At 45.1% G+C, this 26,621-nt stretch overlaps 1 protein-coding gene across 3 annotated transcripts; it reads left to right on the top strand.

The window, feature by feature from the left end:
- The first annotated feature begins 600 nt into the window (after positions 1 to 600).
- AIFM2 (AIF family member 2, ferroptosis suppressor) lies at positions 601 to 26,582 on the top strand. 3 transcript variants are annotated; one of them, XM_077821887.1, is made up of 9 exons: positions 602 to 631; positions 1,987 to 2,181; positions 4,691 to 4,806; positions 7,476 to 7,595; positions 18,539 to 18,631; positions 19,111 to 19,219; positions 21,432 to 21,584; positions 23,788 to 23,988; positions 25,675 to 26,582. In XM_077821887.1, the coding sequence occupies exons 2-9, from the start codon at positions 2,007 to 2,009 to the stop codon at positions 25,827 to 25,829; spliced, it is 1,122 nt and encodes a 373-aa protein (XP_077678013.1). In that variant the 5' UTR covers positions 602 to 631; positions 1,987 to 2,006; the 3' UTR covers positions 25,830 to 26,582. The 3 variants fall into 3 exon arrangements, with proteins under 3 accessions (XP_077678015.1, XP_077678013.1, XP_077678014.1); XM_077821888.1 differs by having other exon boundaries at positions 611 to 631; positions 1,993 to 2,181; XM_077821889.1 differs by lacking the exon at positions 21,432 to 21,584 and having other exon boundaries at positions 601 to 631.
- Positions 26,583 to 26,621: the final 39 nt, after the last annotated feature.

Here is a 26,621-nt window from a genome sequence, read left to right as displayed (position 1 = left end):
AAAATTCATTTGCAAATTTCACACCATTAATTTGGGCTTGAATAGGGACTGGGAGTGGCTGGCTCATTACAAAAGCAGCTTTGCTTCTCCCGGATTTGACACCTCCTCATCTATTATTGGGAGGGGACTACATCCACCTGGATCGAATTGGCCCTGTCAGCACAAACAGGTTCTCAAACTTGTGAGGTAACTCCCCTCTCTTCATGTGTCAGTATATTTACATCTGCATCTGTCATTTTCACTCCATGCACCTGAAGAAGTGGGTTTTTTACCCACGAAAGCTTATGCTCAAACAAACGTGTTAGTCTTTAAGGTGCCACTAGACTCCTTGTTGTTTTTACAGGAGACTGTGAGCATCTGCAGCCTCAGCTGTCCCCTAAGGCCCTGCAACGCGCTGGGGGCTCCAGTAGAGGGCGGTAGGAGTCGGCTCAGCAGGGGACGGAGCGGATCTTCCCTCCGGTGAGTCCGAGCCGCGTTTGCCGAGTCGCCACGAGAGGGCTCAGACCACGCCTGCCTCCGTGACCCAGCCCAGCTATCCCTGCGCTCGCCCCAGCCGTGGGGACGCGCATGCGCGGACACTCGCTGGGTTTCCTCCATCGCCCCCCGCGGGTCTGCAGTGGTGCGAGGAGGGGTGAGTGGAGCAGGCCGGACGCTGGAGCCAGCCTGGCTCTGCACGGCCGGGCAGGCTCCGCTCCTCTCGCTCGCTAAAAGCGGAGGCAGGGAGTCCGGTGGAGACAGACACTGCACTTTGGTGCTGGCCCGCGTACTCGTTGTGCTCCAAAGGGCTTTCCGTGACCCCCCCCCCCGCCGCCCCCGGGGTCTTGTGCCGGGGTCTGGAGTTCGGTTTGACGCTCAATTCGGTGCTGGCCGAGCAGTGCCTTCTCCAGTGTACCCTGCAGAGAAGGGGAAGGGATGGCAGCCAAGCTGGCATGTTTTGTTTTTTTAAAAAAAAGTCTCCTCCGGCTCCTAAAAGTGTGCGGACCCCCACATTTTGACTGGAGATGCAGATCCCTTGGGAAGCTTAAACATGGTCTGAGCTCCCCCCCCCCCCCCACCCTGTGGACCACAGGTTGAAAACCACTGACCTAGACAGTTAGGAAACAGGACGTGCTCTTCTAGGGTAGTGGTTCTGAAGCGGGGGTCTGGAGCCCCCTGTGGGGCCACGAGCAGGTTTCAGGGGGTCCGCCAAGCATAGCTGGTGCTAGACTTGCTAGGACCCAGGGCAGAAAGCCAAAGCCCCCGCCTCACAGGATTGCAGCCCTGGGACCCTCAAGCCCCACCACCCAGGGTTAAAGCCAAAGCCTGAGCAACTTAGCTTCGCAGTGGCATGGGGCCCTGGGCAATTGCTCTCCTTGCTACCCTCTAATGCCAGTTGTTGTGGCACTGCCGGGCCGTGGAGTTTTTATAGCCTGTTTGCGGCTCCGAAAGAAAAAGGTTGAGAACCCCTGTTGTAGGAGATATTGGTACATTCAATTAAAGTATTTTCAACAAACATCGTATCCCTCTCAAAACAGATTTCTGTTGACAACAAAACTCTAGCATGTCGGGCCTGATTCCCCTCTGCCTTTTCACAATGTGCAAAGTGATGACTTTTTGGAGGAAAAATAAAACTCCGTATCTCAAGCAGCTATTCCTGTTGCTTAAAATGTCTGGGCTGCTGTTTCCATCTGCATGTTCCTTGCTGCGCTCCTGTCAGCCATCTGGGAGGCAAGAGAGAGCCTGTAAGAAGCTGAGCTGTAGTAGTGCCTGCTTCAAACTGTTCTGAAATTTAGTCTTCAGACCATATATATCCTGGCTTCTGTTTTACTCATTGTTAGTACTTTAAGTACGTGATTTGTCACAGTGACTTCAATGGGACTACTTAAGTCTTTGCAGGATCAAGTCCTTACTTTCCACAGGTAAGGCGCTCTTGTGACACCCTTATTGTTTCCCTTCTTCTTAGTGTGGTGTTTTTTGTTGTTTTTTTTTTCTCTTTTTTTCCTGAAGAAGCAGCTCTGCCATCTAGGATGGGATCCAAGCTTTCAGTGGACGACTCGGTGCGTGTTGTGATCGTTGGAGGAGGTTTCGGGGGAATTGCAGCTGCCAGACAACTAAAGTCCTGGGGAATCCCCTTTGTTCTTGTGGACATGAGAGATGCATTCCACCACAATGTGGGTGCTCTCCGGGCCTCTGTAGAGAGCGGTAACTTACGTGCTTTTTCCTAAAGTCTGTGGACGATCTCTGGTCCCTTGTGATCTGTTTACCCCACTGGGATATGTGGAGTTTCTTTCTGAAAGAGGAACTGCACAGGTTTTAAAAAACTCTTGTAAGATTCCAAAATAGAAAAATATCTCTAACTGTGGTTAAACTAAATTATTTCTGTATTCTGATAAAACTTGAGACCACTATTACCTTCTGAGAAACCTGAGCTGAAGACTTCTGATTCACTTACACAGTGACAGCACAAATGCAGTTGTTCCCACTAATAGTTATCTGCAAAGGCAAATTTGTAAAGTTATGCCAGCTGTGAGTTTCCCCAGGAATAGGGAACACTGTTTGCACAGGCATTTGTGAAAATTTAAAGATGATCACTCTACTATAAACAAGAACTTGAAAGATGACTGCTACTCTAAATTGCTATCTTAAGCCTCTTTGATACTTAGAATGTTACTCTAACAGCGGGGGCATGACCCCTGTAGCTGAGATTCCTCAGGATCTTAGGGCTCATCTGCACTGAGGTTTTAGTGACATGGTTTTGCTGAGGGCCTTGCATATTATGCCCCAGCTCCAGTAGTAATGGAATTACTTGAGAATCTCAGCTTTAATTACATTGAGTTTTAGCGCTTAAGGTTGGAGAGAGGCTTGACAGTGTGACACCAAAAGCTCAGCGTCCTGAAGGCAAATAAGAACTCTCAGTGTCTTAAAAAAATCAAATGGTTTAAAAGCCATTCATCTTTAGCTGTTTTTTTTTGAGGGGGGGGAAGGGGAGGAAGGAGAGGGTAGGGTGGCAGCTGACTTGTTTCAGAGTAACAGCCATGTTAGTTTGTATTTGCAAAAAGAAGAGGAGTCCTTGGGGCACCTTAGAGACTAACCAATTTGTTTGAGCATAAGCTTTCATGAGCTACAGCTCACTTCATCAGATGCATACAGCCTTAGAGTTGCTCATGCCAAGCCACTGGCCAGGTGGCCTGGACATGAGGACGGAGCGGGGCCTTGTCAGATGCACATCTGATGCTCCTGGAAGTTGGTTTGCAGAATCTTTGTGTGAGTGAGTGTGAGAGAATGCTTGGGGCTGGCAATACTGATATAGCTATGCCAGTTCCATCCCCTACTGAAGACATGCTGCCCGGGTGTGAAATATGACTGGTAATTTACTGACTTTCTCTTCTCAATAGTGATTAATTAGTTTAAAAAAACCTCCGTTCCTCTCAGCCTGCCTCAGTGTTCCAGTACATATCCTGGTCCTGGACTTAATGTAAAAAGTCATAAAAGAAATGCTCTCAAATAGCATGAGACCAGATTTAGATCTACATTAAAATAGTATGCCTCCTGACATCTAATATCTTTGTCTAATACATGCAGCTGAGACAGTTTAAGAGAAAATAGCGCCTGTTGTGGCCCATGAGTACCCAGCAAGGAATAGCATGGTGGTTCTCCAACTCTTTCATTCTAAATCCGACTTCAAACCTTGAGAGAGACTTTCAGGGACCCACCTCCCCTCCAGCCCCATAACCCTCCAGTGGTCTAGTGTCAATATTCATTCTGTGTTTCACTGCACAGGGCTCTACTCGAGGTCCATGGACCATAGTCTGAAAATTGCTGACTTATCCCCAAAGTTAAGATGGCTTTGCCTTGTTGGCTTAAGTTGTGGTTTTCTTATGAAATACTTCTTCCCTCAATCACTTGATTCCAAATGAGGACTTCCAGGAAAACTAATGCAAATTAAGTAAAGATATGAATTTGAAGTGGATTAGTTAAACAGCATTAAACCTCTGGGTGAACATTGTCATTGAGGCCAGGTCTATACTACAGACCATTTTCGATTATAAAATGGATGAAAAATCCAGACTCCTGAGCAACATAGTTATACCGACTGAACTCCCTGTATAGACAGCATTATGTCAATCGGAGAACTTCTCCTGTGAACGTAGCTACCGTCTCTCAGGGAGGTGGATTAACTGTGCTGATGGGAGAAGCTCTCCTGTCAGCATAGGGGCATCTTCATGTACAGCGCTACAGCCGAACCAGTGCAATTGCACCACTATATGTGAAAACAAGTGCTCTGAATTAAAGTTGCCTTAATTCCTTTTAGTTTAATTCATTTTGAAAGTGAATTAAACTGAATTAAAGGTACGTTAATAACAGTATGCACACGGGTATTTAATGTGGTTTAACTAATCCATTTCAAATTCACACTTTACTTAATTTGATTAGTTTTCCAAGATGTCGCTGTGTAGAGACACCCTTAATTTTATGCCTGCCTTTTTCAGTTCTTGTCAACTGAAGCAAAAACTTTCTGGGTCCTACATTGTGGCAGAGAGAATAGATGTCTGGACACTAGTCACGGAGCAGGTCTTTATTCTGTGTATCAAGAAAGCAAATTCTTTGAATAGGACTTCTGGAAACAAAGTGGAAAATTGGCTTTCTAGTCCCCCTACTTTCCTTTCTTCTTAACCAGTATATAGGTGGCATTAACCTTCTTTCATTGCAGGATTTGCCAAGAAAACCTTCATCTCTTACTCTGTGACCTTTGAGGAGAGCTTCCGACAAGCTAAGGTGGTTGGAATAGACTTACTGAGGCAGAAAGTCTTGCTGAATGATAATGAGGTGAGTGCATTGGGGACAGACTGACTTAATGACTTCCGATGAATAATTTTACTCTGCAAATGGAGCAGTGAGCAGATGATTTTCTTCTCACTCTCATGTTCAGATTTACTCTGTTTCTTTAGTAGGGTGACCAGACATCCCGATATTAAGACATTTGTCCCACGTCCCGACCGCACATCGGTCGGGACACCCTTTGTCCCGATATCGGGGACCGCTCACCATGAGTCACTGCGCGCACCAAAGTCCTGGGGCTGGCGGCGCTTCCTGAGGCAGCTCCTGGCACCCGCCCGCTGGCAGGAGCCGCAGTGCAGGTGGCCCCTAGGCACAGAGGTGGAGGGGGGCTTTGTGTGCTGCACCTGCTCCCTCCTTCCCAATCAGAGCTGCGGGGGCGGGGCTTGCAGGCACTGGCAGCGGGCAGAGAGCCCTCCGCCCCCCCCCCCCCCCACCTGACCTGACCTGACCCTAGGAACTAGAGGGACCTGCCGGATGCTTCCTAGGAGCCGCCCCAGGTAAGCACCACCGGGACTCCCCACCTCGCCCCCTGGCAGGTCCCTTTGGCTCTTGGGGGCAGGGCACCCTCTGTGCTCTGCCAGTGCTTCCAAGCCTCGCTCCGCAGCTCCAGCAGCTCCCATTGGCGCTTTTCCCGGCCAGTGGGAGACACGGAGCTCGCGCTTGTGGCAGGCGCAGCACGTGGAGAGTCTGGAGATTCCCCCCCCCCCCCCCCCCGCCGCTCTGACTGTAGGAGCCAGGGACCTCCCAGCAGGGCTGGTGAGTGCGGCTAGGGAAGGGGGCAGGGTGTGATGGAGTGGTGAGTGTCTGGGAGGTGTGCATGGGGTGCTGGGCTGTGAGGGTGTGGAGGGCGCTGGGCAGTGGGGGAGGTTTGTGTGTTTTGGGGTGCTAGGCAGTGGGGGCCTGTTGGGGGGTGCTGGACAGTGGGGGAGATCTGTGTGTGTCAGGGCACTGGGGGTTTGTGTGGGGCATTGTTTAGCTGTGGTGGTAGGGCTGTGGGGAAGGGCACTGGGAGGGAGGGAGGAGAATTCTGTGTGTATTGGGAAACTAGCGAGTGGGGGGTTCTGTGTGGGGTGCTGGGCAGCTGTGGTGTGGGGGGGCGCTGGGCAGGGGTGGTGGTGTGCATAGCACTGTGCATTTGTGTTGGAAATGTGGGAGGGTTTTGGGGGGGCTCTGGGCATAGTGGGTTCAGGGGGTACAGAGCATAGTGGATCCGGGCTGCTGGGCAGGGGAGCTGTGTCGCGCAGCATGGGCCCACCCCCAACAGGAAGGGGCATGCTGGTAGCACAGGGCCAGGCGGACCAGTGTACCCCATTGCCCCTGGCCGGCCCCGCCCTTCCCGCTGTTCACCTCCTCAACTGAAGGCGTGGGTAGGGGGTGCAGGGGTGGGGCAGCAGCGTGCAGCACCGGCAGGAGAGGGACATGACCAGGCGGACGGATACCGAACCAGAGTCAGGAGTCACAGCCTGTGGATTCGGGGGGGCTCTGACCCCGATTTGGGTGGGCCTGGTTGGATGCTAAGTGGGTAGGCTGCGGCCCCTTCATGGTTATGCCCTCTACTTCTTTACACCCCCACTACTCCCCCTCTTCCCCAGTGCCTCCTACATACCGCAGAACAGCTGTTCTGGGGCAGGCGGGGGGTGGACAGGGAGGTGCTGACCTGCAGGGCTGCCAGTGGATGCTGAGCACCCACTGTTTTTTTTGTGTAGGTGCTCCAGCCCCTGAACACCCATGGAGTCAGAGCCTATGAGTACTCAAGATGTTCAAGCTAAAAACTCACTTTATGTGAGTCTCTGCAAATAACTCACTTGTTGTGCAAAGTGACCATACAAAAGAGGGCAGGGCATGACCCAAGGAAACTCAGTTTACAACTCAAGCCAATGATTACAGAAGAGTTCAGAGTAGTTGCCCAGCTTTAATTGTAATGTTTCACCAGGGAGACCTCTGCATCCCTTCATTCCCAAAACACGCCTCATGTGGCAGCTTCCTACTTATCAAAGTGACAGGGCGTAGGGTTGAGCTGGGAAGCGGAGCACAGCAGTAAGCCAGGACTGAATGCTGCACCACAGGTCCAGTCAGGCCCTCAGACAAGCTGTTCCCTTCCTTGTTGCTAATAAGAACTGCTAAATTAAGTCCAGAAGTCTCTCAATCACAGGATAAATGTATGGACAACAACAGTGTAACCTTCTCAGGACTGCCCTGCCAAAGCTTTTTACCCTGTTCTGGAGGGACCACCTTTAAAAGGAGAGTGTAGCTATGTCTGCACCATTTCCATTCAGTGTCTAGACTCTGTAGAGATGGCCAGTATAAGGGCCAGCTCTGCTGGTAACTTGTCATGTATATATTTGTCTGTCACAACTTGGACTGAAGCCACAATACCCATTTTGCATAGCGATTGCACCTAGAAAAGAGGCTGTGATATCCCATTACAAACTCAGACTCACCAAGTCCCCATTAATATCTTCAGATTGAATGCAGGTAAACAATTATATGAATCATTTAGTTCTGCAAAAGATGTTTGTTTTTGAATTGAATGTTGCTATTTAGTTCCAGGGCAGGGGGAGGTGTCAGAGCACCACCTGCAAAGCGACTCCAGTGTTCGGTATCCTTTACCTTGGACTTCTCAAAGTGATGTCTGATCCCACTCTCTCCCCTTGTAGGAGCTTTTCTACTCTCACCTCATCCTTGCTACAGGCAGTGATGGGCCTTTCCCTGGGAAGTTTAACCAGATCATTGACATGGAAACTGCCATTCAGACGTATGAAGACATGGTCAAGGAGGTGAGATTGAAAACCATCAGTGGAAAAAGTGGTAGGTGGCTCTATCCTTTTGAGAAAGATATAAGAAATTATAGTTATGGTGAGCGCTCCTATTGGTATCCAGATGAGGGAGGACGAAACTGACGAGTGCTGGCAACATCCAAGTTTGGAGATCAGGGGTGAGTGGAGTGTTATAGTGCAGTGGTGCTTGGATCAGAGAGAGGGCTAGCAAAATGGATACATTTTATTTAAATCAAATTGAAGGGTTTTTTCTTTTTAAAAATGAAATTTGAATTATTATAATTTTAGACCTTAGCACATTTTGCATTAATCTCAAAACTTTTAAATAAACGCTGAATCCATGAGCCTCCATCAAAAATTGAGTTAAAAGCTGCTTTTCTAGAGGGAATCAGGGGGAAAACCTTCTAACTTTTGAGATCAAACTATAAATATGGCACAGTGGTCCATGTAGTATATTAAGGGATCGATCTTGTGAGGGACCCCGTGGCTGTGCTGATGGGTGTGAGAGACTGGTAAAGTCATCACAGCCTGCCTCATTCACTCTCCAGGAGACGCCATCATGTATCTCATCAGGATCATCAGCTGAGCCCACCTGGGCGGTCGTCTACTCTTATTTATAGTGTCTCCCTACCTCAGTGCTGATAAGATGCGATCTCAAATTAGGAATGCTTATGACTCCACCCACCATCAAAACTTTCCAGCTTATGGAAAAACATGGATTTGCCCAGTAACTACCAGCTCTTGCTTCTGCATGGTTCTGGGCACTTCAAGTAAATGGGCTTGTTCAGTCTCCTTGCTTATATATGCAGACAGATATAAATCCATTAATTTCTCAACTGTCTCCTTCTGTCTCTAAACAAATAAAATATTGGAGTGCAAAAGATATATGGGTTACACAAGCAGAAGTCTCGGATTGTAAGTTCTTTGGCTTGTATGGGGATGGGGCCAGAGTGTGGCAGAATGCACCCCTGCATTCATACCCTACACTCTATTGTAGTAATCTTTGTACAAAATATGCCTTCTGAGGGTATGTCTACACTACAAAATTAGGTGGATATTATAGAATTTATACAGTCGATTGCGTAGGTCCGCACTAAGCACATTAAGTCGGCGGAGTGCATCCTCACTACTGTGGCTAGCATCAACTTACGGAGTGGTGCACTGTGGGTAGCTATCCCACAGTCTCCGCCTCCCATTGGAATTCTGGGTTAAGCTCCCAATGCCTGATGGGGCAAAAACATTGTCGCAGGTGGTTTTGGATACATTTCGTCAGTCGCCCCTCCCTCTGTGAAAGCAATGACAGACAATCGTTTTGTGTCCTTTTTCCGTGCGGACGCCATACTGCTTTCAGCAGACGGTGCAGTAGGACTGTTAACTGTTGTCATCCACCGCTTCCGCTGCAACTCTGCTCTGCTGCTATTGTCTCAATAGCAAATTTCTCCATGTTGTCTGTCATGGGCTCCCGGTACGTGTGTTCTTCCACGGGAAATGTGCTCGGTGCTAACCGTGATCCTCCACTGCTTCCGCTACAACTCTGCTCTCATGAATCCATCTCACAGGTCCTCTCGTCGGTCTCTATAAATATCTATTCTCGTGGCATCCGTTGGCAGCCACCGCTTCCACTGCAACTCTGCTCTCCTGTAGATGCCATACCATGGCAAGCATGGAGCCCGCTCAGATCACCGCGGCAGTTAAGAGCATTGTAAACACCTCATGCATTATCCTGCAGTATGTGCAGAATCAGAACCTGTAAAAGCAGGCGAGGAGGCGACGGTAGCACGGTGACGAGAGTGATGAGGACATGGACACAGACTTCTCTCAAAGTATGGGCCCCGGCAATTTGGACATCCTGGTGGCAATGGGGCAGGCTAATGCCGTGGAATGCTGACTCTGGGCCCGGGAGACAAGCACAGACTGGTGGGACTGCATAGTGTTGCAGGTCTGGGATGATTCCCAGTGGCTGAGAAATTTTCGGATGCATAAGGGCACTTTCATGGAACTTCGTGACTTGCTTTCCCTTGCCCTGAAGCACAAGAATACCAAGATGAGAGCAGCCCTCACAGTTCACAAGTGAGTGGCGATAGCCCTGTGGAAGCTTGCAACGCCAGACAGCTACTGGTCAGTCGGGAATCAATTTGGAGTGGGCAAATCTACTGCAAATCTGCTGTGATCCAAGTAGCCAATGCAATCACTGAGCTGCTGCTATCAAGGGTAGTGACTCTGGGAAATGTGCAGGTCATAGTGAATGGCTTTGGGATTCTCTAACTGGTGGGGCGATAGACAGAACGCATATCCCGATCTTGGGACCAGACCACCTTGATAGCCAGTACGTAAACCATAAGGAGTACTTTACAATGGTGCTGCAAGCACTGGTGGATCACAAGGGACGCTTCACCAACATCAACGTGGGATGGCCGGGAAAGGTACATGATGCTTGCATCTTCCGGAACTCTGGTCTGTTTGAATAGCTGCAGAAAGGGACTTACTTCCCAGACCAGAAGATAACTGTTGGGGATGTTGAAATGCCTATAGTTATCCTTGGGGACCCAGCCTACAACTTAATGCCATGGCTCATGAAGCCATACACAGGCACCCTGGACAGTAGTCAGGAGCTGTTCAACTATAGGCTGAGCAAGTGCAGAATGGTGGTAGAATGTGCATTTGGACCTTTAAAAGCGCGCTGGCGCAGTTTACTGACTCCGGTTAGACCTCAGTGAAACCAATATTCCCATTGTTATTGCTGCTTGCTGTGTGCTCCACGATATCTGTGAGAGTAAGGGGGAGATTGAGGCAAATTGCCTGGCCAATGATTACGCGCAGCCAGACACCAGCGTGATTAGAAAAGCACAGCAGGGAGAGCTGCGCATCAGAGAAGCTTTGAAAACCAGTTTCATGACTGGCCAGGCTACGGTGTGACTGTTCTGTTTGTTTCTCCTTGATGAAAACCTGCCCCCTTGGTTCACTCTACTTTCCTGTAAGCCAACCGCCCTCCCCCCTTCCATCACCGCTTGCAGAGGCGATAAAGTCACTGTTGTTTCAAAATCATGCATTCTTTATTAATTCATCACACAAATAGTGGAATAACTGCCAAGGTAGCCCAGGAGGGGTAGGGGAGGAGGGAAGAACAAGGCCACACTGCACTTCAAAACTTACTGAATGCCAGCCTTCTGTTGCTTCGGCAGTCCTCTGGGGTGGAGTGGTTGGGTGCCCGGAGGGGGGAGCCCTCTCCCACGTTCTTGGGCGTCTGGGTGAGGAGGCTATGGAACTTGGGGAGAAGGGTAGGCGGTTACACAGGGGCTGCAGCGGTGGTCTGTGCTCCTGCTGCCTTTCCTGTAGCTCCACCAGACGCCGGAGCATATCAGTTTGATTCCCCAGTAGCCTCAGCATTGCATCCTGCCTCCTCTCATCACGCTGCCGCCACCTTTCCTCTTGCTCCTGCAACCTCTCATCTTGCTTGTCCCTCCTGTCCTCGCATTCATTTTCTTCTTTCCTGGATTCTGCCATTGTTTGCCTCCACACATTCTGCTGAGCTCTTTCAGTGCGGGAGGACTGCATGAGCTCAGAGAACATTTCATTGCAAGTGCGGTTTTTTTGCCTTCTTATCTGCGGTAGCCTCTGGGACGGAGATGATAGGGGAAGTGTTGAAACATTTGCAGCTGCAGGAGGAAAAAAAGGGAAAGTAGTATTTAAAAAGACACATTTTAGAGAACAATGGGTAGGCTCTTTCACTGTGAACCAAGCTGTTAACATTACATAGCACGTGCTTTCGATACAAGGTTGCATTTTGCCTCTTATACTGAGGGCCTGCCGGTTTGGTGTGAGAGATCAAACACGCAGGGCTGGGCAACAGAATTTGGCTTGCAGGCAGCCATGGTAAGCCACAGTCTTTCGGCTTCTTCAACCTTCATAACATGTGGGAATGGTTTCAAAAAGCAGCGCCCTCCTTTCCCATACCAAGCACCTGTTGGGTTGGCCATTTAAAAGGAGGGACTGCGGTTTTCGGGTTAACGTGCAGCACAAACCCAACTAATCCCCCCACCCCACCCCACCCACACCAGTTCTCTGGGATGATTGCTTCACCCCTCCTCCCACTGCATGACTAGCATCAAGGAAGATCCCTGCCAGCCAAATGCGAACAGCTCAGCGTGAACGCCCCCCCTCCCCCCCCCCCCCCCCCCCCCGTGGCTAAAAGCGGGGATGATTTCTTTTCAGCCACAGGCAAACAGCCCAGCAGGAACGGCCACATCTGAATGTTCCCTTAATAATGTCCTTGGAGGATTTCCGCTCCATCCCCAGACACGTTAACAGACTTCCAGTAGCTGTACTGGCCGCGAATGCATCCCAAGTCTGCAGGGCAAATTAATCATTAAACATGCTTGCTTTTAAACCATGTATTATATGTACAAAAATACACTCACCAGAGGTGCCTTCTTCATGGTCCGGGAGCCCGCCTTGGGAGGGTATTGGCTCCAGGGCGATAAACAGTTCCTGGCTGTCGGGAAGAACGGTTTCTCCTCTTGCCTGTTGTGCACTATCCTCCTCCTCATCCCCAAAATCCTCATGCCTGTTGCATGAGACTCCCCCCTTGCAGGTGTCCACAGACAGGGGTGGGGTAGTGATAGGGGCACCCCCTAGAATTGCACGCAGCTCATCATAGAAGCGGCATGTCTGGGGCTCTGACCAGGAGCGGCCATTTGCCTCTTCGGTTTTTTGGTAGGCTTGACTGAGCTCCTTAATTTTCACGTGGCACTGCTGCGGGTCCCTGTCCATCATGCCCTTGGAGATTTTTTCAAATATTTTGGCATTTCATCTTTTGGAACGGAGTTCTGATAGCACGGATTCGTCTCCCCATACAGTGATCAGATCCAGTACCTCCCGTTCGGTCCATGCTGGAGCTCTTTTGCGATTCTGGGACTGCATGGCCACCTCTGCTGATTGAGCTCTGCATGGGCACCTCTGCTGATTGAGCTCGCCACGCTGGCCAACCAGGAAATGAAATTCAAAAGTTCCCGGTGCTTTTCCTGTGTACCTGGCTAGTGCATCTGAGTTGAAAGTGCTGTCCAGAACAGTCACAATGGAGCACTCTGGGATAGCTCCCAGAGGCCAATACTGTCGAATTGTGTCCACACTACCCCAAATTTGACCCGGTGATGTCAATTTCAGCGCTAATCCCCTTGTCAGGCAGGAGTACAGAAATTGATTTTAAGAGCCCTTTAAGTCGACAAAAATGGCTTTGTCGTGTGGATGGGTGCAGGGTTAAATCAGTCTAATGCTGCTAAATTTGACCTAAACTCGTAGTGTAGACCAGGGCTGAGTATCATCTGAACTAACTCAACTTCTGTGGTAATATGATGAAATGTGTGTAGTAACGAACTGAAATAAGGTTTGAAATGTATTTACCAGACAAGTTTGGGTAAACCAGTTTCTCAAAGACAAAGGACAAGCTGATGACTCTAGATGAGTGTCAAAGTTGATGTGCAGTCTTGTGACAAGTGGCCATTGTATGGCAAGAAAGGGGAAGCAGGAACAAACAGATCTGCATCTTAGAAAACAGCATGAAACCTTTCACCACAAGACTCCATAACTCCAGCCTCAAGCAGTAATGAACTTCATCTAGGGGTAAACCTCAGGAAAATGCATTTCAGAGGGGAACAGGACTACAAAGTGAGGGGCAAAACACCCCAAGGTATCTTTTCCTATAAATGTCTTTTTCACTTAAGACAACAAAAGAAACAGCCTTTGGGAGCAGATCCAGGCCTGAGAATTTGATCAGCAATGTTACTGGGAACATGTGGTAAGGGACTTCACCTTGAACCAAGCCTAGTTTAAGTTTTAGTACTAGGAAGTGTTTTATGTTGTAACCATTTGAGTTTGCTCCCTTATACTTGTACTCAAAACTTCTCATTGTAGTTAAATTTGTTTTATTCTTTTAATTAAACTAATCCAGTATTGTCTAAACTGAACTGTGTGGGTAACTCCATTTATGGTAGCAAATTGTTGAAAATTGATCCCTTTAGGGGGGCAACAGATCTAGTATCTGGGCTGTTCAGGATAAAGACAAAGGACAGGGCAGAACATACGTTTCGGGGGAAAATTCAGGACTGGGATTGTGCTGGGGTCACTCTGCAAGTGGAACCAAGGCTGGTGGAAGCCAGAGTGTGACTGGTGTGTGGCTGGCAGGCTGCAACTACACACAGATGCTCGGGGTGTAACCTGCATGCTAGAAGGCTGTTTGTGAGTGGCTCAGGTGGGAGTGCTACACAGTAGAACACTGTGAGGCACCCAAGTTTGAAGGGCAGGGGTGACACAGCCCCTCCCTGGTCTGGACTGTGCCCTGTGGACTGTGCCCTGGAATGTCATAAGGGGAATTCTGTAACAAGGGAGAAGGAGCGGAGTGTGCAGCCAGAAAGGAGCAACGCTGGTGTCTAAACAGGATGGTGTGGGGAGGGATAGCATTCTTCAGAGTGCAGCCTCTAGTGTTGATTTCAACACTGAGGAACTGTGGGGGGTGGGGAGAATAGGGAAGGCCTGCCATGGCTGCGGATCATAGAGACCCTATCTGGGAATATTTTCAAGAAATTCCTGTACCTCTGAGTAAAAAAGAACATGTGCCAAATGTAAACACTGCAACAGAGCTGCAAGGCCTGATTGTCAGAACAAGACACTGTGAAAAATGCTCTTCAGAAGGCAGTGACTTTGTTCGGCATGTCTACATCAGTCTGGATCAACTGGTTAGCAAACTTTATTTTTGCTCCAATCTTATGGACTGCCCACCATGTCTTACTGTGCTAGTAAAGAACTTAGATGGTCATAAGCTTACCTTTTGAATGGATTACTTATGCATTTCAAAACGTTAGCATTCAAAATATAATTGGTATGGTAGTTTTTTGTGGGAGTATATCAATTTCACTTTTACTGTTACTGCTGGACTTTTGAAATGATCTCTCATTGCTCATCCTAGTTTAACTATTCCTGTTTAAAGTTTTATTAGGCATTTATGAATTTAAACATTTAAACTCAAGATGTTTTATGTTGCTAGGGTTAAGGGTTTAAATAAACAAATAATCCTTTATTTAATTCCCTATAAAACTGGGTTTAGACTAAATCATCATTTAAACAGTGGTACACACAGATGCAGTAGGAGGGATCTCTGTTTTTATTTATTTTTTTTTAAAGCTGTGCACTGAGTAATACTCAGTGACTGACTTTACCATTTTGTTTCAGAGTCTAGCATAGATATACAGTAAGAGGTTATGAATTTCCATCATTTGCTGTTATCACTAGTAGTGCTGCAATTAAACATACAGTCAGTTTCCTGTACCAGATTTTCTTCATCCAATAAACCCATGGTAATCAGGAGCAGCAAATTCCAGCAAGACCATGTAAGTGAAAAGATTACTTGATTCATTTATGCAACAAGTTCTCCTTTTCATCTAGTTCAGAACAAACACTTCATTAGCCTGGTCCATAATGATTGAATCATGTCACTCTCCATCCCTCAAGCAGACATTGCTAGAAGACTGCTGGATACAGTGTATGAGAGGGAAACTGAACAGTGAGCAAAAATTTGACAGGAAGCTTGTTAATCTGAGTCTTGATGGGTGGAACAGTGTATACAATAGTCCTGTAATATGTGCTTGAGACAACCCCATCTTCTGATGTCAAACTTACAGAAACAATTAGACACTGCCCATAGAGCAGAATACTTAAAAGTAGCAGTAAAAACAACAACTGAACAAAAATTCAAGTGTCAAGTACATAGTTTTGTCACAGACAATACTGCAAATGTAACACAGATGAAATCTAGAAGATAATGAAGGGACCCTGAAACTTATATTATAATGTGTGCCATACTCATTTGATGCACCTTTTAACCAAAGACTAAAGTACAACTCCAGGAATTAACGAAAATGTTGAAATTGCAAAATACTTCCCATAATCACTTTGCTTCAGCCTCACTGAAGAGAGCAGGAAGATTCAAACTAATTCTCCAAGATGCACAATGGCATTCAGTGGTTGGCTGTTTTGAGCTACTTATTATGGCCTGGCCTATTCTGATAACTTGTGAAGAATCATGGCAAAATAGATGGAGCCACAGTAGTCTACATTGGACTAAAGAGAAATGTAGAGGATGTGCTGAATATACTGAAATTTCTTTCTATAGCCTTGGACAGACTACAGAAAGACTGCTGATATGATTGATATTTGGAAAGAATTTCAAGAGACATTGAAGAAATATCAAACAACAGTTAGATTGAAGGCAGTGAAGAAATAGGATGGATCAATCACTTACTAAACTTTGTTTTCTTGCCAACATTCTCTACCCAAAGTACCAGGGTAGATGCTTAACTGCAGAAGAAGGTGGTGGTATGACATGGGCATCTTATCACCCATCAATCATTCCCAGCCAGAACAAATTTCAGGACTGGAGGTGAACCATTCAAGCAATATGTTTGATCATTTAAAAGTCACAGCTGAACTGAAAGTCACTAGCTAAGTGCCTGGAACCAGAACTGAATGTGCAAAACTAGCTTTTGACAGCAGTAGCCTCTTCTGCAGGCACAGAGGATACTTTCTGAATTTGGACTAATTCATTCAAAGCTGAGAAATAAATTGGGAGTTGAAAAAGCAGGAATACTTGTCTCTTCCAGTCTATGAACAAAAATGAGGGAGAGGATGAGAGCTACTTATTGTAAAAGTTTAAAGGACAGCCTAAGTAACTGTCTCATTTTCAAAAGACTTAAGCAGTAAGGAATTTTCACTTAAGCATATTTGAAAACTTCTCCAGGCTGAATTGAAATCTGTTTAGTCCATGACTATAGTTAATGCCTTTGTTTAATAAATCAGGTAGTTGTAAATATGAAACGTGTTTTGTTCAAGTTATGTATCTAAAAGATTTAAGATGGCTTTGCGCTGTTGCATGGTGTATTAAATTCAGTTACCATTCTACTGCACCTTGACACAAAATGGTGAATGATATTGCTTATTTACTAGATAACCTCGTTTGTGCTCATCTGTCACAGACTAAATGTACAAATAAGGATCTGAAACTATTAAGCTTTATAATTGCTTAAATGTATATAGTTAATACATCAAAGTTAGAGTAAATTCTCTATTTAGTTGTAAATCAACCACTAAAACATGTTTTAATCTCAATCACTGAGATAGCAGTTTTCTTTAGAAAAGTACAAATGGAAAATCAGGGCTTTCTACATGGTGATTAAATCAACAGTGGAGTCTGGACCAAGGGATGAGGGTTAATAGGGAATATTTCCTGTAGCATCCTATATATCACAACTGAAGAATTGTGGGTCGGAGCTCCGATGCCTGTATCAGTAGTGAAATAGGCCTCCTTGTAATATACGCTAGTGTATGGGTGGGGATGCTGTCCATACAAAGCTATGGGTAGATTAGACCATTGGACCTTGTAACAGAGCAGCTGCCAACAGCACTGTCCCTCATGGCCAGCGATCATGCTGCAGCACCGTCCCTCTGTTTCCTCCTCTTCAGGGGCCTCTTTAAGAACTGCATGTACATTCTGCCCTTCCATGCCCTATGCCAGTTCAGTGTGTCCCTCTTCCTTAGGGAGGGAATCCCTCCGCCCCCTCTCCTCAGAGCTATTGAGTCACCACTCCCAGGCTTTATCTGGCTGGAGCTCAGGTCTCAGGCTCTGACTGCCAAACTCCCCTGGTATCAGGGTCTTGCTCCTGCCTTAGCAGGCTACTCTCCATTCTCCTACCTAGGGCAGCTCCCCAGGCTCAAAAAGAAAAGGAGTACTTGTGGCACCTTAGAGACTAACCAATTTATTTGAGCATAAGCTTTCGTGAGCTACAGCTCACTTCACGAAAGCTTATGCTCAAATAAATTGGTTAATCTCTAAGGTGCCACAAGTACTCCTTTTCTTTTTGCGAATACAGACTAACACGGCTGCTACTCTGTCCCCAGTCTGTCTTCTCTGAAGAGCCTGGCCTCTGCCACAACTACCTCAGCCTCCTGCTGCTCTTATAATGGTGTGACCCCTTTACAATAGTTGTCTGGCACCAGACCTTCCAATCCTAATGGGCCAGCCACCCTGCTAAACACCTCTTTGGTGATATCACAGTCATGCATCAGCCCAGCCGGCACAGTTGGGATCTCATCCCCAAAGAAGAAAATTCCTCTGCCCATTATGTTAAAAAGGTGCGATGATTTTTAAAGTAGGACATGTAAAATGCTGGACCCACCTGATCCCATAGCAGCCACTTCCCTTTTGACTACTAATTGATCATCCTCCAAGTACTATTTTTCATAATGGAAAGCCATTGCACAACATGTCTGCAGCCCTTCCTTCCCCCTGCCCCCAAGTTATTTTTCTTTTTAGATCTAAATGAATGGGCCTTGGATTCTGATGGTAGTAAACCACTCTAAAGTGAGCATTAATAGGTGATAGGTGCACTTCTTGGGTAGATGAAGGCACACCACCTCATGCCTTATAACAGGCTGCAATGCTACCCTATTAATGCGCACCTTGGAGTAGCTTATTGTTACAGTAAAAATTCACCTGAAATCTGGTGAACAAGTTGCATTTGACAGTTGCCAGCCCTTCCCTAGGACTCAGGTATCCTAATCAATGCTTCCCATTGAAATACAAGATTTTTTTTTTTTTTTTTTTTTTGAGGGCCAAATCTGCCAAGGGTGTTTCAAGGTTAGGATGGGATTTAAAAGGTGCTTTTGGTGGGACAGCTCCACCTCTCATTCCAGAGGGTAGAAGACAAAGGGTGTTCTATTGATAACAGTTTCTGTGTGGACTCTGCTTTAATAAGAAGGTCTTCCTACAAGTTGGGAAGGTGCATGGCTGGTGCTGCCAGAATGAGTGTTCTGGCTGAATGCCTCACTCTAGGTTACTGTATGTATGGAATAATGCAACAAGGAGATACAATTTTGTTTTCTTTTGGTTTTGCAAGCTCCAGAAATCTCCACGTATTGTGATAGTAGGTGGTGGTGCTGCTGGAGTGGAGATGGCTGCAGAGATCAAAACAGAATATCCAGCCAAAGAGGTACAAGAAACTACTTACACAATAATTAATGCTCCACCAGCTGCTTCCTTCATCTGGTGACTTAAAAATGTGTTCTTCCACAATGCCTCTGCTAGAGCAGTTTGGGTTTGCTGTAGCTAAACTCCCTCACAACCATTTTCCATAGAGCCTCAAATTCAGCAAGGCTGGAAGTGAGCAGTTGTGAACGCCCTCACAGCCAGCATTCCTGCAGTGCATCCTGGTGCTGGGGTTGGCTGGAAGCAGAATAGCTTCCCAAGATCTTCCGCTCACCCATCCACCCTACTCTGCCTTTGTTGCCAAGAAATGCATGCTGAAAGCCAGAAGCCTAAGACTTGGCTATTGCTTTTGCATGCTTGCTGGGACAGCAGTCAGACGCAATCCTGTTTAAGTAGTATTTGTTCCTGGCTGACTCAGGTTTGTTTTTGTTTTCTTTTTTGTTTTCCCCCAGTTGGCTGTAGTTCTTTTGCATTTGTCCACAGGTCACCCTCATTCACTCAAAAATCGCACTGGCTGATGTGGAGCTCCTACCAAGTGTCCGGCAGGTGGTGAAGGAGATTCTTCTCAGGAAAGAAGTGAATCTCTTGTTAAGTATGTTCTTAACCAATTTCATTTAATATTTCTCTAACTCAGATTGAGTCTCTACAAATCCCCAAAGCTTCCTGCCCCACTCCCCCATCTCTAACTCCTTCTCCTATAAGGAACCTTTGTCTCTAATGCTTGTTTCTGGTGAGAAAGACTAACTAGGGCTCTCTTCAATACCTGCTAGAAGGTAGCTGCTGAGTGAAGCAGGGTTCACTGGACTTTCCCCTGCATTCCCAGGGCAAAGCAGAAGACCCATCAATTGCTCCTGTAATGGGATACAATACACATTCCCTTTGATAGCTTTTCTGGAGTCACATTAGGTAAACCAGCATAAAATGCCTTTCTAGAGTGATTTCATGCTCATGAGAAGTGAGGGCCTGAACATGCCATGTCAGTTGGAAAAAACTAGCAGTATGGAAACAAAATGTAGAGCTGAAGTGCATGTGCCTACTCCCAGTGTAGACCAGGGCTCAGCCCAGTCTTGGGGATGAGAAGCAGCTAAGGTAGTGGATAAACACCTCCAAAATACCTGAGAGATCTTATGTTGGAAAAAGGAGTTGTTGCCACAGGCAGTGTAGGAGAGAACCATTTTTGCACTGGCAGAACTGGTCCTGTGAGCCATGCATGCCTTCCCCATTTCTCATCTCTCTGCATTCAAATCCTCCGCTTCCTCCTCCTTTTCCTTTCTGCCTGGACTCTAGCAGAAGAATTGAGAGCACGCGAGGGACAGTCTCCTTGCTCAGTTTCTGTCTGGCACCACAGTATCCCATGACAGCTGGGAGGAGCAATTACAGGAGAGTCCTGCTCAGCCCCTGCAGGCCTGGAATGGAGCATGCCCAGAGCAGATGCATCTTCAGAGAATTTAGCTGACACACTCTTAAGGCTCTACTGAACATATGCAAACTGAGTTTTTCAGAGGCTTATAACTTGGATACATTTTAGTGGATGTACACAGGAATGGCAAAAGGCATATCTGACAAAAAGCCAGCCCTCCTGCCTAATTTCATGTCTTTGCGTCAAAGCATGGAGGGTCTAGAGTGTCTCAACAAAACAGGTTGAGAATTTTGTTTTTAACACTGACAAAACAATGTCATTACCCCCACCCCCACCCCAGGTCTTATTTTCTGAAATTGCATGAACAATTTTAGCTGATCAGTTTGATGGAGGCACCTGGCATGGAAAATTTCAGCCTAAACAGTTTGGCAAAGGTGTATATATAAGGAATCGAAAAGAGGGTCTTAAAACGGTCAGGCTACCAGCTCTGCCTGTAATATATATTGGCCAATATTTTTAAAAGTTAGGTCCTAAAGTTAGGTCCTGAAATTCACATTTCGACACCAAAGTGATTTTCAGAGGTTCTGAGCATTGGCAGCTTTCATTGACTTCAATGGAAAGGAAGGGCACTCAGCATCACCCAAGAGGTAGTCAGCATGCTACAGGATCAGGCTTTTCTGGGCAATGGAAAAGTGACTGGACTATCTGCAGAGACAAGAGGCTTTGCCATTAGATGTGAAGGCACTTCACAGAAGATAAAAGGGATAGTGGGAATTCAGGATGAAAACGTGGTAAGCTCCAGGAAAGGAACAAATGGAGGAAACTAAACATGATTATCTGAAATGAAACTTTGGGAGATATTTTAGTATGTCTTGCGTAGAACAGATATTGTAATCTGTGTTCTAAATGTACAATCTTTATAAAAGTATTTTTGTTAAAAATAACACACTTTGCACTCCTTAGGCTTCGGTGCCCAAGGAAGCAGCTTATGCTGCTTAGAACAGTGGTTCTCAACCAGGGGTACACATACCCCTAGGGTACACAGGTTTTCCAAGGAGTATATCAGCTCATCTAGATATTTGCCTAGTTTTACAAGCTACATAAAAAGCACTAGCAAAGTCAGTACAAACTAAAAGTTCATGCAGACGATGACTTGTTTATACTGCTCTATATACTATACACTGAAATGTAAGTAAAATATTCCAATTGATTTATAATTATATGGTAAAAATGAGAAAGTAAGCAATTTTTCAGTAATAGTGTGCTGTGATCCTTTTGTATTTTTATATCTGACTTTGTAAGCAAGTAGTTTTTAAGCGAGGTGAAACTTGGGGATATGCAAGACAAACCAGACTCCTGAAAGGGGTACAGTAGTCACTGGCTTAGAGGGTAGCAGCATCCCTGTTAATGATCACAAAGACCTCTATGCAGCTTCTTATGACAGGTGACAGAGTCAGCAACCTGCATATGCTGACTTTAAACCGATTCCAAGAGAATATGGCAGTCAAGACAGAAAAGGGCACAGAGGTTGCAGCTGACATGGTGATTCTCTGCACTGGTATAAAGATCAATTCATCGGCATACAGCAGTGCATTTGGTAAGTTAAAACCATAGGACAGGGTGGGGCTAAGATTCTTCAGCACAGGCAATAAAATGTTTTAAATTTTATTCCAATTCAGTATTTTAGAGACCGTATGCAAGTGGTATTGACATTTAACTTGGTATAGTTAGAGCACATTTAATCTCTGTGGTTAAAGCTTACACTTCAAAAAAAGAAAGTGACCCTTCGGTGGAAGTTTGTGGAAGAGGGCATATATTTATGCACTAAGTGGTTTGTATTATTTCTTCACCTTCCCCTACCATTAACTTTAGGTAGACTCCCAATACATCCTACTGTTGTGGTCCTGGGTGAAATCCTGGCCTCATTGAAGTCAACGGCAAAACTCCCACTGACTTCAGTGAGGCCAGGATTTCACTCCTGCTGCTAAACTCATCTGTCAGTGCACTACGGTAACTGAGCCCGCACGCCCTTTGTTCCAATCCTGGAGCTATCCTATATAGAGAATGCCAAATGTGCTAAATTGTGATTGGTAGCGTAAGAACAAGTATTCTCTATGAGTGTGATGAATCCATCGATGTGCTGGTAATACAGTGCTCTAGAGACAAAGCATTTGGAGGTGAATGGGGGAAATTAGGAAGGAACTTTAGTAGCTGGTGCACTTAGCAGTGGGCCTGTAACACCTTTAAGACTCTCCACCTAAATGTGAAGGGTTAACCCCTTTTAAAATGCCTGGGTGCAGATCCTCCACTGTTGTAACACTGTCACTGAAGTCAGTGGAGCTAGGACACTTTACGCCATTTGAGGATCTGCGCCCTGGTGTTCAGCTAATTCTACTTGGTGAATTATTTAAAAACCTATGCAACAAAATATTTCCCATGATATTATATTTCAATTAAAGTATCTTACATTTTAAAATTAAAAGCCAATTATATTCTATAGTAAATATCACTCATCTGTCTTCCATGTTTTCGAGGGGAAGACAAATAAAATGTGAGAATTAATGCGAGAATTAATGCAAGAAATTTGCAATTAGTTCAAAATGTGAGAATTAGTGAATGAACATTTTCTTAAACGTGTGATTTAACAAGTGCACATCTAATTCAAATTTTGCATGCCCTTAACCCCCTCTTCCTTTAGACAGCATTAGAAAGGGCGTAGTAATTTTATATTGTACATATAATATACAATTAACATATAATATACAATTGTACACAGTTGCACATTCAAATTATCACCTTCTAATAGAAATGGTAAAAGGGATTTAAGGGGAGCAAATGAAGGGAGAATAGTCTGGCTCAAACTCGATTTCACTTGTGTATCTGCAGAATTGTATCCTATGTGGTTAAAATAGAAACTAGTGTACTGTACACATACAATGAACAACTTTCAAAGGAAATACCTTCAAGCATCTGAAAGGCACTAGTCCTCAGAGGATGAAAACCATGCATTATCTACTGTTTTAAAAGGGTAATTGAGTCATCCAGGTGGGAAAAAATTCAGATTTTTTTTTTTTTTAAACCAGTGAAAATCACCATTTGTTCATGGAAAAGATACTAAAATTTCCACCAAAACTTACTTTTAGCTGAGAAAATTCATAAAAAAATTTCAAGTCCAAAGTGTAACTTATCACCCAGAAAAAAATATAAGTGCCTGAAAATCGAAGCAGGGATGTGCGTGTGTGTTAGAATTAACATGCTACAATATAGATTTGAAATTCTGTAATTCTCACTAGAATCACTTGTTACCATTTGACAAAGCTGGGAGTGTTGTTATTTCTCAACAACCAAATCTATTCAGGCCACCCTTTGACTCTAGCCCTTAAAGTCAATTCAGAGAGCCTGATACTTAGAACTAAAGTTAGCATTTTCAGATCAGGTTGTTGACTTGTATAAATTGCCATAGCTCCACTGACTTCAATGGAGCTATAACTATTTACAGTAGCTGAAGATTTGGCCGATTCTTTTCCTGGTTTACATACACTGTTGGCTCTTGGATGATAGTACCAGCTGAAGTCATTAAATCATTAAACATGATTTATCATGCATCACGTAGGAGTGACTTCTTGCAAGGCGAGTGTCATCTCTTGCAGTGGTAAACGTAAGCTACACAACTACTCTACTGAATAGTTAATGATATAGCTGTTGGTAGTGATTCACCTGAGTGCTTTGTGTCACTGGATATGCATTGTTGTTCAACTCCTCAGGCCTTGGGTGATGCACTTTTTTTTTTTTTAAAACAGGGGACAAGCTGGCGGGTAACGGTGCTTTAAAGGTCAACCAGTACCTCCAGGTGGAAGGGTATGATAATATCTATGCTATTGGTGATTGTGCTGATGTGAAGGAACCAAAGATGGCATACCATGCTGGGCTCCATGCCAATATTGTGGTGACAAACATCATCAACAGTCTGACACAGAAACCTCTTAAAACCTACCAGCCAGGTAAAACTGGGCTCTGCTCATAACAAGTCTTAGCTGATGAGATCCTTTCTTCATCTCTATATAGAATTACTTTGTAAGAAATCCATAACTTGCACAGGACTGTAATTAGAGCTGAAGGAAATAATTTGGATTTGAGTATTATATATCTGACATTATTCTTACTTTCTTCCTCTTAAAAAAATATTCTTGCCAACTCTTCAGCAATCCTTTTGAGAGACAAACAAAACAAGCACACAATTTGATTATTCTGTACTTAGAAATGTTCTTCCCCTTCGCTGCTGATTGATTACTGTTATATTGGTGGGAGGATATGGTGGTTAAAATTTATAAAGGAAACCATTATCTTATTGAGTTGTTTATCAGACTATGATATTAAATCCTTGGAACAGCAAAATATCATGACTTAAAACTCTTACGACCTGAATCTGAAAAATCTTAATCACATGCATAGTCTTTTATTGTGCAATTAGTTCCATTTAAGTCAGTACCTTTCCTTGCTAGTTTCTGTAGCCCTGGGATAATAGGACATCCAGAGTGCATTTCCCACTTGCTTTTGATACCAGTCTGTGTACATATTTCTCCAGGCACTCTGGAATAGCTTTCCAGATCTTAAATTACATTTCAGGGGATTGGATTGACCCACTCTAATGCCAAGGTTTAAGACAAGAGGTGCATACATGTCACAATGCCATGAGCCTAATTTTCCTCTGATTTATATTACTCTAAATCAGGAATAATTCCACTGAGTTCATGGAGTTACCACAGCATAAAAGATAAGAATCAGTCCTCTATAAATGGAAACATCTGTTACCTGGTTAATTGTGGTTTAGGAGAGAGTGAGAAAACAAGGTTCTCTTGTTTCACCTCCCACCCTTATTTCCAAATTATAAGAATAAAGGATATAGCTGTGCAAAAGCATCATCAGAGTCCTGTGTATTCTGTGGTTCCTTGGCATTTGCAGCAGAATTTCCCCTTTGTTGGAGAACTATGCTCCAGAATCTCAGCTTTCATAATAATAATAAAAATAGGCGTCTAGCCCCAGTGGTTGCAAAAACGTTAAAAATGTGAATCGAGTGCAACTAATGCTCATTTAAGTCTGAAAGGAGCCTGAGACTCTGATTGTGAGGTTGTGAATTGACCAGTTTAGCTCGTGCAGGGCTCCATGGCATTTGTGATTCCACAGCTGTGGAATTTAGCATTTGTCCAAGATACTACAGAATTAATTCATTTTGCTGGAGCCTGGTACCAAACATTTTGTTTTCTCTCTCCTGGCCCTGAAGGACCTGTTTGGAAGTCCTTCTTGCTCTGTAAAAGCAGGAAGTAACTGGATAGCAGTGCATGCTTCATTGTTATGTAGAACCAGCCTGCGTGGGGTGTGGGAGCCAGAAATGCTGGCTGGACAGCTAGACTGAGGTGAGAAGATAAACTGCTGAAGCTGACAAGTTTCCCACTTTCCTGGCATACATGGGGGGAGGAGATTCTAAGCCAGGCTGCACAGAAAACACTATGACTGAATCCCACAGAGCTGGGCATTCTAGAGAATCAGCCCAAAAAAAAAAAAAATCTTTTATTTCTTGTCATGTAATTTGGTCCCATTGTGCTGTGAAGCACACAGGTGCTGGTCATGCTGTTTGATCACATTTGCAACTTTTTTGACAGCTAACTGTGTACGTTTCTCACTTCTAGGATCACTAACCTTCCTGCTGTCGATGGGCCGGAATGATGGGGTAGGCCAGATTAATGGATGCTACGTGGGACGTCTGTTAGTGACCATTGCAAAGAGCCGCGACCTTTTTGTTTCTAAGAGCTGGGAGACTATGGGACAGACTATGCCCTGCTAGATAGAAAGGACAATGATAAAGTAGCAAGGGAATACATGTATCGACTGGCATTAACAAAGCTGGAAAAGAATAAAAGGTTCATCATTACCAAAATGACACAGACTATATGGCTTTTTGACTGATAGCAATACTGCACCAAAACATCATGTATTACGAATCCCATTCTTTAGCATGGTGCATTATAATAACATAAAGCACACTCTTTTTAAAGTGGCTCTGTTACATGGATCTACACAGAAACTGTATTTCTTGCTGAAACTTTTTCAACACTCAGTTCACATGCTAAGATGGAGCTGAGACAGGAATTCAATTTAAATGGATTTTAAAATAAAAGAAGTAGCAGAATATGCTGTTTTCAAAAGTCCATTCATTTTTGTCTACCAGTCCTCTTTTTGAGTGAAATGTGTGATAAGTTATCTCTGCAAGTTCACTGCCCTCATTTGCTATTTTTGCTCAGTTTGGTTCAGACCAACAGCAAATCCTATCTCTTCACAACATAGAGAGCTGCTTTTGAAGAATTTATAGTTCAAGTGAAGACCTTGGTTTGCCTAAGTCTTCAAGACAGTAATACTCTGAGTCTGGCCCTGAGACACACTCAGAACAGATGGCTGCCGTTCTGAATCGATCCACAGCACTGCATCCATTACCTGGCAAAAATTCCACACACGGTCTAATTCAGTGTCTTTTATATGGAAGTATGTTGTGGCCACAGATTTGGTACTATCTGTACCCTAAGTATTCATATGTCAAATATTTCCACACTCTGGGGGTATTGTTGACTTTCATTTTAAG

This window comes from Eretmochelys imbricata, chromosome 7, assembly GCF_965152235.1.
Source record: "Eretmochelys imbricata isolate rEreImb1 chromosome 7, rEreImb1.hap1, whole genome shotgun sequence".
NCBI classification, from domain to species: Eukaryota; Metazoa; Chordata; order Testudines; family Cheloniidae; genus Eretmochelys; species Eretmochelys imbricata.
Note: the sequence above shows the minus strand (reverse complement) of the source record. Positions and strands in the feature narration are given on the sequence as shown.